The sequence below is a fragment of the Hemicordylus capensis genome, chromosome 1, assembly GCF_027244095.1.
Source record: "Hemicordylus capensis ecotype Gifberg chromosome 1, rHemCap1.1.pri, whole genome shotgun sequence".
Lineage (NCBI taxonomy): Eukaryota > Metazoa > Chordata > Lepidosauria > Squamata > Cordylidae > Hemicordylus > Hemicordylus capensis.
The window spans coordinates 55,131,468-55,144,435 of record NC_069657.1 but is presented as its reverse complement, the minus strand read 5'-3'; the positions used below and the strand labels follow the sequence as shown (position 1 = coordinate 55,144,435).

Here is a 12,968-nt window from a genome sequence, read left to right as displayed (position 1 = left end):
GAGCCCCGCCCACAGCGTTTTCCAGTGAGTAATCCGAAGAAACCGTCGGAGGCATTTTTTTGTTCCGGCTTCGGAGGTTCCGTGTAATAAGCAGCTCTAGCAAAACTGCGGCAGTTCTCTTAAAAGGATGCTCCAGGTTAATTGATCCAGAATAACCACTGTGCGGTTGGCCCTTCTAGCCCTTAACCCAGACTCACCGCGCTATTCCCGTCCTTCATGTGGTGACGGATGGCAGCAAGTATAGCAAGTATCACCCTACAGCACGGTGCAGGCGAAGCTGCATTTGCCAAAAATCCTCATACGTTTCAAAACCTATGGAACCCCCTGACTTCTAGGGCACTTGACTTGGGCTAGGATTGCCAACTCTGATGACTGAAACTATTTAGATCTCCCACCCCCTAGTATTTTTCACCACATCAAGCCGTGAAAATGTCCAGGATTGCTTTCTCCTGGAGACGCCGATTCTCCAGGTCGGTCCTGGAGGGTTGCCAACCTTAATTTGGGCACCTTTCTTCCCATCCATCCCTCCCTCCTCCGACCATATCCTCAAAGAGGTTTTCTGTGTGGCTGCCCCAAGGCTTTGGAATAAGAGCATCTTCTCCTCTGTTTGTTTTCAGGAAGAGCCTCAAGACTCTCCTGTTTTCACAGGCTTTTCATTAGAGCTTTAATGATTTTAAAACTTGTTTTAATATTTTATTTTATTCTATTGTTTTTATTCTGTATTTTAATTTGTAACTTTTAAATATTTTAAATTTTGTACATCACCTAGAGATGTACACATCAGGAGGTATAGAAATATGATAAATAAATAATAGGGTTAGGGCAGTAGTATTCAACATAATGGCACACTGTCATTTTTAGAGTCGTGGGGTCACAAGCAGATTCATCAGACGGAAATCAGTGAAATTCAATGGGACTGAAACCATATATGCCGGCATTTCTGTTGGTGTGTTGGGATATATGACTTGTTCTGCTTCTTTATGGTTAGTCCTCCTGACATCTGAATAAATGCATAATCTGGGGAGGGGCATCTGTACAAAACTCTCCAGATGGCTTTCAAACATCCATACCAGGAAACAGGCATCTCTGCTCCTTCTCTTACTGGTCACAGGCTCTTGCTATAAAAATAAAGACTTGTCCTTTGTTTTGTATCTACAACAGTGGCCTGCTGCTACCCACAGCTTGTGAAAGGAAGTCTGTTGAGCAGTCCGATCCTGTGCATATTTAGTAAGTTCCATTATATTCCACGGGAGTTATCCGAAGTAACGTGCATAGGATTGTGTAGACTGTGGTGAATGTTATGTGGAAGAAACTGGAAGGCCACTGGAATGGTTGGTTGGCATGTGCACGGAACCTGGGAGGTGGAGGAATTGCTTTAAGGTGTAGGGAGGGTGCCCTTACCTTCCCCCACCACACTTCCCCCTATGGCGCTGCTTCAAAAACCACTGGCATGGGGGAGCTATATACCTTCTTTACCACCCCAGAGGCCACAGCATCAACCTGAGGCACCAGGGTGAGACCTGGGTCCAAGAGCACTCCCAAGCTACGAACCTGTTCTGGATGAGGGTACTCTTCTCCAGAAAGAACCAGAAGTTATATCCCATATTCCAGATTATGAACCCCAACAATGAGCACCTCCATCTTGCTTCGATTCAGCTTCAGTTTATTATCCCTCATCTAGCCCATTACTGCCTGTAGGCAGGCATTTGAGGGGCTAATGCTATTTCCTGATATTGAAGACAAGGAGAAATAGATTTGGGTGTCATCAGTATATTGATAACACCCCGAACCAAATCCCCCAATTACCTCACCCAGCAGATTCATATAGATGTTATAAAGTATTGGTGATAGAATGGAGCCTTGAAGTAGCTCCCATTTAGAAGAGCAACCATCACTACCTGAAATCTACCCAAGATGTAGGAGAGGAATCACTGTAAAACTGTGCCTCCTTTCCTCAAATCCCTCAGGTGATCCAGAAGGATACCATGGTCAATCGTATCGAAAGCCAAAAGAACCAGCTGTGTCACACTGTTGATTCCCTGGTAAAGGTCAGCTTTCAGGCTGACCAAGGCTGTCTCAAACCCATAGCCGACTCTAAAGCCAGTGTGAAATGGGTAGAGTCAGTTTCCTCCAAGACCACTTGGAGCTGGTCAGCCACCACCACCTCAATCATCTTACCCAGCCATGGGCATTTGGAGACTGACCTATAATTATCCATCACCCGAGGGCATCTAGAACCCACAAGAAGGGGTCTAACCAGCGCTTCCTTCAAACAAGGTGGCATCCTGTCCTCTCTCAATGTGATATTAATGTTATCAAGTAAGCCAGCTCCAATAACTTCCCTGCAAGATGAAATCAGCCATGTTGGGCAAGGATCCAAAGAACAGGTAGTAGGCTGTACTGCTCCAAGTGGCTTGTCCACATCCTCCGGAATCAAAACTGATCCAATATAATCTTACAAGAGGGATTGAGGGATACCTCCCTAACTGGCCCTGCAGAAATATGGGAGTGCAGATCAGCCCAAATGCTAGATATTTTATCTGCAAATAACTCATTGAATGAGTCACAATGAGACATTGTTTCCAGAAACAGAAGGGGTTTGAGTTAAATCCCTAACAATCCAGAACAGCTCTGCTGGATGAGAACTTGAAGATGCAGTACACGCAGAATAAAATTGCTTCCTTACTGCATGTAATGCCACAGCATAGGCCTTCAAATGGGTTCTATGCTGTGTCTTATCAAATGCAAGATGAGTTCTCTATTTGCACTTGTCTACCTTGCTGCTTCAGTTCCTGTAACTTTTCCGTATACCATGGAGCTAATTTTGAAGCGGGTTGGAGAGGACGCTTAGGAGTGATCACGTCTACTGCCCTGGTAAGTTCCAGGTATCCACCAGGACATCAACAGAATCACTTGTAGAACCAACTCCAGAGCCCTTTGGAATCCTACTGGATCTAACAGCCTTCTTGGGCAGACCATCCATCACCCTTGCAGGGGGTCTGATATGACCGAGACAAATCTTAATTAGGAAGTGGTCTGTCCATGACAATGGAGAAACTACAGGAGACCCCACTCATGGAATCTGAACTTGTATGATTCAAAAGAGTGTGTTCTACTTCATGTTAGTGACTACTGCTGAAGGGCTAAATTTCTAATGTTGGAGGAGGGCAAGTATATACATTAATGTTTTGTACAGATGCAAAACCCAACATACAAATGTCTGTACTAGAGAGATTTTCCCAGCTCTGCATGCAAGATGTTTCTGGCATCTTGAAAGACACACCCAGAAAGGCAGATACAGCATCAATATGAATCTGAGGCCTTCTGCCTGTATAGCACATACTGCCAGCTGAGGCATGGACACTCAAAGGGTAATTTCTAAGCAGGTTGCTATTGGGGGGGGGTGTTCCAGAAGATTCAAACTCCTGTATTTATTTAACATATTTTTATACCGCCCAAAACTCACGTCTAGTAGCCTAGAGGTTGTGGCTGTAGTGTTGCTGCTTTCCTTGACTGTACCATGGGACTTCATGCAGCTTTCTTCTAACTTATGCCTATAGGCTACTGGGCCCAGACTGAGGATTCTGGGACCTTTAAAATGTGTGCAGAATGCACAGCTTTTCCAAATCACTGCTAATGGTAAACAAAGGTATACTTGGTGGCATTTCCGAGTCTGGCAGCCCCAGTCAAAGCTTAAGCTGTGTTTTTGTATGCTTTTCACCACACAGTGTCTCCTCCCTCCCTTTTAAAAGCTGACATCCAAGTCCTTTTAGAGTTTTAGTTCTACAGAACATTGTATGGAACAAAACAAAGTATATCAGTGGAGTTCTGCAAGACTAATTTCAGTGGAAGGGGAAATGGCCAACATCCCTTCATTTGTGCAAATAGAGCTATTCCTTCCATTGAGATGGATGGTTACGAGAGTTCTATATGTTTACAGAAGCACACATCGATTATGAATCAGAGTACTTATGAAAAAAGTAGCACAGCTGAGAAATGCTTGACAAACAAGCATTAGAAACTTAAGAGAAACTTAAGTATGTAGTACACTTGGAGGAAGAGCAGGATATAAATGTAAAAAATAAAATAAAATAAAGCAAACAGGTAGTTGCCGGTTTGAATCCCCGCTGGTACTATATCGGACAGCAGCGATACAGGAAGATGCTGAAAGGTATAATCTCATACTGTGTGGGAGGAGGCAATGGTAAACCCCTCCTGTATTCTACCAAAAGAAAACCATAGGGCTCTGTGGGTGCCAGGAATTGAAATTGACTTGATGGCACACTTTACTTATGAAACGTTATAAGTTCCACTGAGTATGAGATGAAAAGTGGTGCATTCACTAGATTTCACTTGAAGTTACCAAGGAGTGACACGAATGCAGAATTTTAGAAAAAGTCACTGATTTCACAGTTTATTTTACAATAATTAGGATTAGTCTACAAGTTAAGGCAAGCATACTAATGCATTTGCTTTTCTTTTGAAGTCCTATTATAAAGATTACATAAAGTTTGCTCCAAAATTTCTAGGAAATGTTATTTGAAGAAAAAAAATTAAGATGCTTGATAACATGTGGAATAACCAAGACAATGCTTTATAGCAACAATATTCAAACACCTAGTGGCAATATTTAATCAATTAGTTTCAAATTATCAACTTCAGAAGTTACAAAGGTAGTAAAATAAGAGTGGCAGCAATACTTAATACTAGCCTTAACAAGAACATAATATTGGCTACTTTCACAAAAAAGAAAAAGACCCAGAATGTTTGGTTTTCTGAATAAGAGCATACAATGATTAAATTAATGTGGAAATATGTGTATGTATAACAAGTATGCTGTTTCATATAGTCTGGAATTAGATGGGCTTATATTTTTTTTCCAGAAAAAAGGAGCTTGTTTATGTGTCCTGTATCAACCAATTTCTCCAGTGAATTGTAAACACCAATTTAAAGTCATGAAAAAACTCCAGAAGAAGGCAGCCCTTATAAATGGAAGGACGGATTCTGGTTTATGTATCACCATTTAACACTGCCAGACAGCTCTGCAACAGCTGTAAGTTACCCTGTGGGAACGATAAATGAGAACAAGAGTTACTATCTCTGCATTGTCTAGACTTCTATAGTAGAAAATATAATCTAGTAAATGAAGAACTGCAGAACACCACTGTAAGTTAACTGGCATGACAGTATTTCTATGTAAGTGCTTTGCCCCATATGTCCCAATCTATATGTTAAGATGTTCTCTGGGTGCCCCGTCAAATAAGGTGAGGCGGATGGCTACTAGGGAGTGGGCCTTTTTGGTGGTTGCACCCCATTTATGGAATAGCCTCCCTAGTGAGATTTGCCTGGCTTCATCACTTTGTTCTTTTAGATTCCAGGTAAAAGACCTTTTTGTTCACCCAGGCCTTTTAAATTCTGATTTTTAGATTTGGTTTAACTAATTTTAAATGCATTTTTAAACTGCTTTGTATTGTATTTTGTATTTTCTTTTTTCCATTTTTGTCTGTTATGATTTAAGGTGCTATATGTTTTAATCCTGTGCTGTGTGCCACCCAGAGAACAATTTGTTATGGGCAGCTAACAAGTTTATTATTATAGCATGTTCTAGACTTTCATGATGCACTATCACATTTTTCTATCATTGATACTGAAAGCTGAGGCAAAATTTCACTGTACAATTACTTCATACACTTTGCATTTTCATCAGAGCACATAAAAAACTGCCATAGCAGATCACCCCACAGATAACACTATCTACTATCCGACTGGAATACTTCATGTGCACTGGGATATAATTTACAAAAAATGGATATGAATAGGTTTTTGTTTGTGTTTTTTAAGGCCTCTGGTGTTCTGGAATAAGACACAAGACCACCGTTTGTCCGAACCTGATGCAATAAATTACTACCTTGAACCAACTTGAGGCTTGTCTTTCCCTTTATCTTGTGGTGGCTGACTTTGGAACCCATACCTATCCAAAGAAATCCACACTAACCAGTGCTAGTTATAAAAGTATGGTTCAGCCAGAAGTGGTTGTATTCTGCCTCTGCATTATATTACTATGCAATAACAGAAAATTAAGATTTATATCTGGCTTTCTGAGCAGAGTCCTTGGTTGCTTGTAACTTTTCTAAGAAGCTAATGTTCTCAGAATGTTGTTTTCTGCATGGTTTGGTGGTGTGTTTTTTTTACGAGACACATTTCTAGTGGTTATCACTAGCTAAACACAAAACCCACACAGGTACTAGTTGGCACAATCTTGAAAGTGAACAGCATAGAACTTCCAGGAAAGAATACCCAAGTCTGCCCATCCAAAGCAAGTTGTGGATGCAGCACCAGTGCTCTTAGTTTCAATGGGACTCAGCTCATGAGCATTTAGGATTACATTCCATGTTAAGGCAGAGTAGTTATGTTCTTTCAGGTTGAACTTTTTTTCTGTAATCTGTTACTCTGGAAAATCTGTGTGTAATTGTTTATGCTTTATTTCGCACTCATTTTTGTTCATGAAGCATCTGTTCTACTGAGCAAAAATTTGCCAGTTCTGGCTAGAAGTATATAATGCAAAAGTAGATAATGTAACATAAAGAAAAATATCACCACCTTAGCATGTTTCAGTTCCAATTCTGCCAGCTCTACTAGATTCTTCCGGAATGCAGCAACTCTTCTAGTTTTAAAGTCTATAAGTTCTACAAAAAAAAAGATTTTTCTTTATTAATTCCCTTAAGGGATTCTTAATAAAAAATTTAAGTTTATGAAATATACAAGTTGGTAAAGTTCTTTCAGCTTAGGCACATGTACCTGCAACCCTCACCAGAGCAGAAAACTCCGAGCTGTTGCCCAATTTAAGGGTGCAATCTACAAACCACTTTATCTACAGGTCTAAAGCATTATAAGAACACAGTTCTCAATAGTCTTCAAGCCATATAATTTGGCTTAATTAGATCAGCCTGTGGGTTTTTTAGATAGGAATAGGCTTCTCTAGTTCTTACAATCACACGGTATTTATCAGATTCAGAAGTTTGGGACACATTAAAAACACACAGAACCTTTTAAACAGCTCAACCAGCTTAGTTTTAATTAACTTTTCCTGTCAAGATTGACCATCAGATGTCAATCCTTCTGGGAACAAAGAGACTAACTGGCTTACCATTAGTTTTGGGACAGGAAGCTGAAAATTAGCCTTTTAAAAAAGCCAAACGCATACAGTATTCGACTGCATCAGTGGCACAAGTCTAAAATCTTACTGACTCTACCAACACTACAGTTTCTAAGCTTCAAAGAGAAGCTCTAACACTTAAGACCATCTACATATATTTATGAAATTCTATGTAGATACATTTTCATATAGAAATTAGGAGGAAATCAAACAGTTCCTGCCCCGTTGTATGTATACCTATAAGAATTAATTTCAGCAAAAGATTTTAAAATTTTAATGCAAAAAGGTGAAACAATCTAGTTGGCAAATAATGTATTTCTAACTTTTAAAATCTATCCATTTCCAAAATGTTTCAGATACCTTGTTTTGCAGATTCAGATATTTTTTCAAATTTCTGACAGCAGATCTGCTGAGTAGTTTCAGCTTGAAGCACATCTTTGTTCTTTGCTCTTGCTTTGTCCAGTGCCTTGTTAGCATTTTCATAATCCACTAATGACCTAGATCTTCTATACAGGAGATCCTGTGAGGTGGGGTGGGATAACCAGGATATGTACATTTACTCTGGAGTGCTCATCTTCATCCAAACAAGATGGCTTAATTTTACTCAGAATTAGATTTTTATTTCTTGTTTTAATAAAATTAGTTTAAAGTATAGTTTTATGAAGCCAAACAAGCTTTCGTTGTGCTTTTTTTTTTTTTTAGAGAGAGGTCAGAAGATTGATAGATCCATTTGTATAGGGTGGACTGGAACAGACCCAAACTACTGTCAAATATAACTAATCCTAGTGCTTTTTAAAAACCAGTGGCTTGGATCCTAAGTAGGAAGGGAGAAGGCTGCTTTTCCCTTCTCCCTTCCAGTGGTAGCCCCCTACCTTAAACTCCTCCTGAAGATCGGGAATCTTGTGAAGTGAGTGCAAGGGGCTGTAGCCAAGGGTGTGACAGTGAACCTTCCCCCTATAAACCATCCATGCACAAGAGATCTAACCAGCATTTAAAGGAAGTATTTTTGTACCGAATACATAACTGCTATAAGTAAAACCTATTGAGATTAGCCAGTAACAAGAACATGCATTATCTGAAATTGTGGGCTCATTCATACACTTTGATAGCGTGGTGTAGCAGTTAGAGTGCTGGACTAGGACTTGGGAGACCTGAGTTCAAACTTCAAATCCCCATTCAGCCATGATACTTGCTGGGTGACTCTGGGCCAGTCACTTCTCTCTCAGCCTAACCTAATTCACAGGGTTGTTGTGAGGAGAAACTTATGTAGTACACCGCTCTGGGCTCCTTGGAGGAAGAGTGGGACATAAAATGTTTTTTAAAAGCCACTCATCTGTTACTATATCAAGCAATATTTCTGTTACTGCCTGGTAATTAACTGATAATATAAAAACCTGAAGAAACACCAACTTATCCAGTTAGATCATTCTTTTTTTAGTCTTTCAAGATTCTTTTTGACAGAATGCCCTTTAAAGAGCAGAAAAACCAAATTCACCTTTGCAGCTTGCGATTCTCTTAGGTAGTATTTTAGAAGGTCTGATAGTTTAAGGTCCTCATCAGCAGACACTCGTGCTTCTATTTTCTAGACAAAAGAAATCATTTGAGAAGCTACTTCTCAGGTAAAACAGACAGTCATAATTTAGCATGCTATACTTAAATAATTACATGCATCTATTTCAAGTTCAATTATGTTTTTCTAAAAGTCTGTTTCTAAAAAGAGCTAGTGTCTCCATGTAAAAGTATCCATTGTACACAGGAACAGCAAATATCAAAATTCCGGCTTGGTTCAAAAAATCTGACAGGAAGAACTCAGGCACTCATGTTAGCTCAAATAAACATTTGTTACTGTTATTTTAGACTAGTGTGCATAGTACAACAGACAAATAATTTGTCCACATTCTCTTCATAACTGAAGAGATGCTCAGAGCTCTATAAGCTACTAAAGTAAGTAGTTCAGCAATATGGCAATCAGTAACAGACTAGTCTGCATAAAATGGAGCTCTCTTGCCACAGAGTTTCATTCTTGCAAGAGGTATAAACCAGTAAAGCTACAGAAGGTCTAAAACCAAAAGCCACTTTTAACGTATGTATTTAATTTAATGAAATAAGTGACATAGGCTTCTGTATCAGAGCTTTATGAGGCTCTTCGGAGGACTCACATGCAGTTGAGAAAGCCATTTTATGCACACTTTTATTGCTCGAGTCTCCAACAGCAAATTAGAGGCACTTAGTCATAGGGATGTGCACGGAAATCTTCGGCGCCGGCGGGGGTAGCGCTTTAAGGGTGGGGGAGAGTGTACTCACCCCTACCGCCGCATTTCCCCCGCCGGCGCGTTGGTTTTTTTAAGCCCCTTGGGGCGGCAGCGTTCCTCCCTGACGCCCCATTTTCCCTGTCAGCCGGAAGTCGCGAGTGTGTGTGCACCCGTCGTGCGCGCGTGCACACACGGCAGAGGGGCGCGCATGCGCTTGCCACTTCTGGCCGACAAGGAAAACGGGGCATCAGGGAGGAACGCTGCCGCCCCAAGGGGCTTAAAAAAACAACAACGCGCGGGCGTGGGAAATGCAGCGGGAGGGGTGAGTACACCCTCCCCCGCCCTTAAAGCGCTACCCCCACCGGCGCCGAAACATCAAAACCACCCCCAGCGCCTAAACGTTTTGGAGGCCTTCATAATGGCCTCCGAAACGTTTCGGGCACATGCCTACTTAGTCATTACTAGCATTATAACCATCTTTGTACAGATTTTATTCTACCTTTTCCAAATGGAGCTCCAAAGCAGTATGTAACTTTAAACCCACCAAAAAGGCAACCAACCACCAGACAGCAGGAATAGCAATATTTCCAACCTACAAGTCACTTTATTCTTATCTAGTACAGCACACCAGACTGTGGTTATGACCCATCAAATGTGCAAGGCCAGATATTATCCAAGGTAGTCCCGTGTTTTTCACAGAAAACTAGGCCATGAACTCCTGAACCACACCAGAGGAAGCAAGCTTTGGGATAAATGTTGAAATCTCAAGTCAATTACCATAGGGATTTCCAACACCACCTCAATATCAACACCAACAGTTCAGGCAGGGAGACTTGAGAAGCAAGGTGGATGGTACACCAATATAATAATTTCTATATTGCCTTAAGAGACCAAAACATTCAGAATTGGAAAACTGCTGGAGAGGGTACCTGGAAAGGGAAAGAGACCACACTGACCTTCTCCCTGCCCATCAAGCCTAAGATGCTGCTGCCCTACCAACTAAATGAGGTTACTCCCTACCTCTACCCTTGCCCATTCAAATCTCTGCAATACATGCCAGGTCAGCAACATTCATCCAAGACCCTGCACAGCAGAAGATTTAACATTTACTGACCAGTCATTCAGAGGCACCACATTTAGTCTAATAGGCTACCTATATGGTAAGAGGGGAACTTTGGGAGAAAGATAACTTGAAGTGGTCTTATCTCCCTTCCATTACCATGCCAAAATTCCACTCCAATAGTGTGCCTGGTTCCTCAATTTATATATGTATTTAAAGAGAGAAACTGCAAGCTACCAATTTAAATCATAGTATTTTATAATACATACCCTTGTTTTGTCAAACAATTCTGAAACTTTCAGAAAAAATCTGTGAAGGAAGAACAGATACAGTTAAACGGGTTTTCATTAATATATGTGCTGTAGCAACATTCCCATGTCTTCAAAGACACCGTTTACATAAAAATACTTTAGTGCAAACTGTTCTATGGACATGGCTGTGTCTGATGAGACTCAGTCAGAAAGAAAAACATTCATACACAACCTGTCTTGGCATCTAGATTAAACTTTATTCTTTTAAGTAACAATATATTCCCACTTCGTTCTATTTAAACACAGACACAAAACATATTTAAACACAGACACAAATGATTACCCACCGTTTATAGACGTTGCAGCTGCATTTTCAAAATTGCTTCTATTTCCCTCTGTATAATACATCCAGATCATGGCTCCCACCCAGAATAAGCTCTCCATCTGTACTTGCATTCCTGCACAGTAAGATATAGCTCTGCAGACTTCCTTCCAAATATACCTACTGTCACTCTACTCAAAACTAAGTCCTCCTTCTTCTCTCCAACCTGCAAACCCACCCAGATCCTTCTCTATGCAGCTCCTCCTAGACTCAAACACCAATATAAACAGGTTGCTTACCTGTAACTGATGATCTGCTAGTGATCTCACGACATTCATAAACCATGGGTTCTGTGCCTGTGCAAAACAACTTCGAATACAATTCGTTGGCTCCTCAAGATGCCCCCAACCGCCTCCTGCGCGTGCCCTGCAGTATCTTATACCGGCGGTTAGATGTCCCTCTTTCAGTTTCTTGTTGGCTGAGTGATGTTATTTTCCTGTAAGCATCTCTGAATTTGTAGATCGTATTGCTTGCACTCTGCAGTGGGGATGGCTGGGCGGGTTTTATGAATGTCATGAGATCACTACCAGATCATTTGTTACAGGTAAGCAACCTGCTTATCTGGATAGCGATCTCACGACAGTCATAAACAATGGGTGAATTACAAGCTTCCCCTGAGGAGGTGGGAGCCACAAGCTATTGCAACACCCTTTTTGGTACTGGCTTTCCGAACTCAGCCACCGCTGCAGAGCGAAGGTCATAAAAAGCATAATGCTTGACAAATGTTTGGTTTGATGCCCAGGAAGCAGCAATGCAGATGTCCTTGAACCTCACACCAGGCAAATGTGCTGCCGATGTTGCACACACCCTTGTTGAATGGGCCTTCACTGATTTTGGTGGGGTCACTTTTTGCAGTTCATAAGCTATCATTATGGCCTCCACTAGCCAACGTGATCATTGTTGGCATGATTGTGTTTGGCCTCTTTGGCTGCTCACGCAGACAAATATATGTTTTGTTTTCCTAATCCTCTGTGTTCTTTTAAAATAGAACAGCACCATCCTGCGCCCATCCAGAGAATGCATTGCGTGTTCCAAAGGTGAGGACGGATTTCTGAAAAAGGTCAGCAGAACTATATCTTGGTTCAAATGAAAGTCTGAGACTATCTTTGGTCTGAACTCTGGATCTAAGCGCAACACTACCTTATCTGGATAAAATTTTGTATATGGTTCATTTATACGAAGTACCAGAAGCTCGCTTACGTGCTTCGCACTCATTACTGCCACCAGGAATACTGACTTCAGTGCCACCAATTTCATAGCAGCAGTTGCCATAGGCTCAAAAAGTTTTTCTGTTAACATGGAAAGCACAAGTGACAAACTCCATTTGTTCATGGGCTGTCGCACTGGTGGGTACATATTATTTATGCTTTTCATTAATTCCTTGCACCTATGGTGGGAGAACACTGTTTTCCCATCCCATCCACTGTGGCGTGCCAAAATTGCTACCATATGCACCCTAGGAGACATTTACGAGTCCCTGTGTCTTCAAGGATGTGAGATATAGCAACACCTCCCTTAGTGTTGCTCTTGGGTGTAAAGTGCTTTGACTTTGCATAGTTGCAAAATGTATTCCACTTGGCCCGATAATTTCTCCTGGGTGAAGTCTTTGTTGTTCAGTAAGATTTTCCTCAATAACCCATCCTCCATGCTGTAAGATTTAATGTGGCTAGGTCTGGGTGCAGCGGCTGACCTTTCTCTTGACTTATCTGGTCTGGTTGCTGTGGTAGTCACCTGTGGTTCTGGCCAGTCTGAGTAGCTACAGGAACCATGGCTGTCTTGGCCACCAGGGGGTTATTAAAATTCCTCTGGTCTTGTCCTGTAGCACCTTGGCTACCACCCTGCTCAGCAAGAGATACGGCAGATACAA

General features: G+C 41.3%; 1 protein-coding gene and 1 long non-coding RNA gene across 4 annotated transcripts in view; one reads left to right on the top strand and one right to left on the bottom strand.

Annotated features, from left to right (window-relative positions):
• The first annotated feature begins 16 nt into the window (after positions 1–16).
• Positions 17–5,022, top strand: LOC128341089 (uncharacterized). The gene is made up of 3 exons (XR_008314196.1): positions 17–136; positions 1,162–1,227; positions 4,884–5,022. It is a non-coding gene; the product is annotated as an uncharacterized LOC128341089 (long non-coding RNA).
• SNX6 (sorting nexin 6) overlaps positions 4,387–12,968 on the bottom strand; it is a 40,851-nt gene continuing 32,269 nt past the window's right edge. For 2 of the 3 annotated variants that reach the window (XM_053287163.1, XM_053287164.1), the window contains 5 exons: positions 10,738–10,777; positions 8,652–8,738; positions 7,517–7,676; positions 6,601–6,686; positions 4,387–5,063 (listed from right to left, as the gene is read on the bottom strand). In XM_053287163.1, coding sequence (XP_053143138.1) covers positions 5,010–5,063; positions 6,601–6,686; positions 7,517–7,676; positions 8,652–8,738; positions 10,738–10,777 — 427 coding nt within the window. In that variant the 3' untranslated portion in view covers positions 4,387–5,009. The remainder of the gene's footprint in view (positions 5,064–6,600; positions 6,687–7,516; positions 7,677–8,651; positions 8,739–10,737; positions 10,778–12,968) is intronic. The other variant, XM_053287165.1, reaches the window with a different exon arrangement.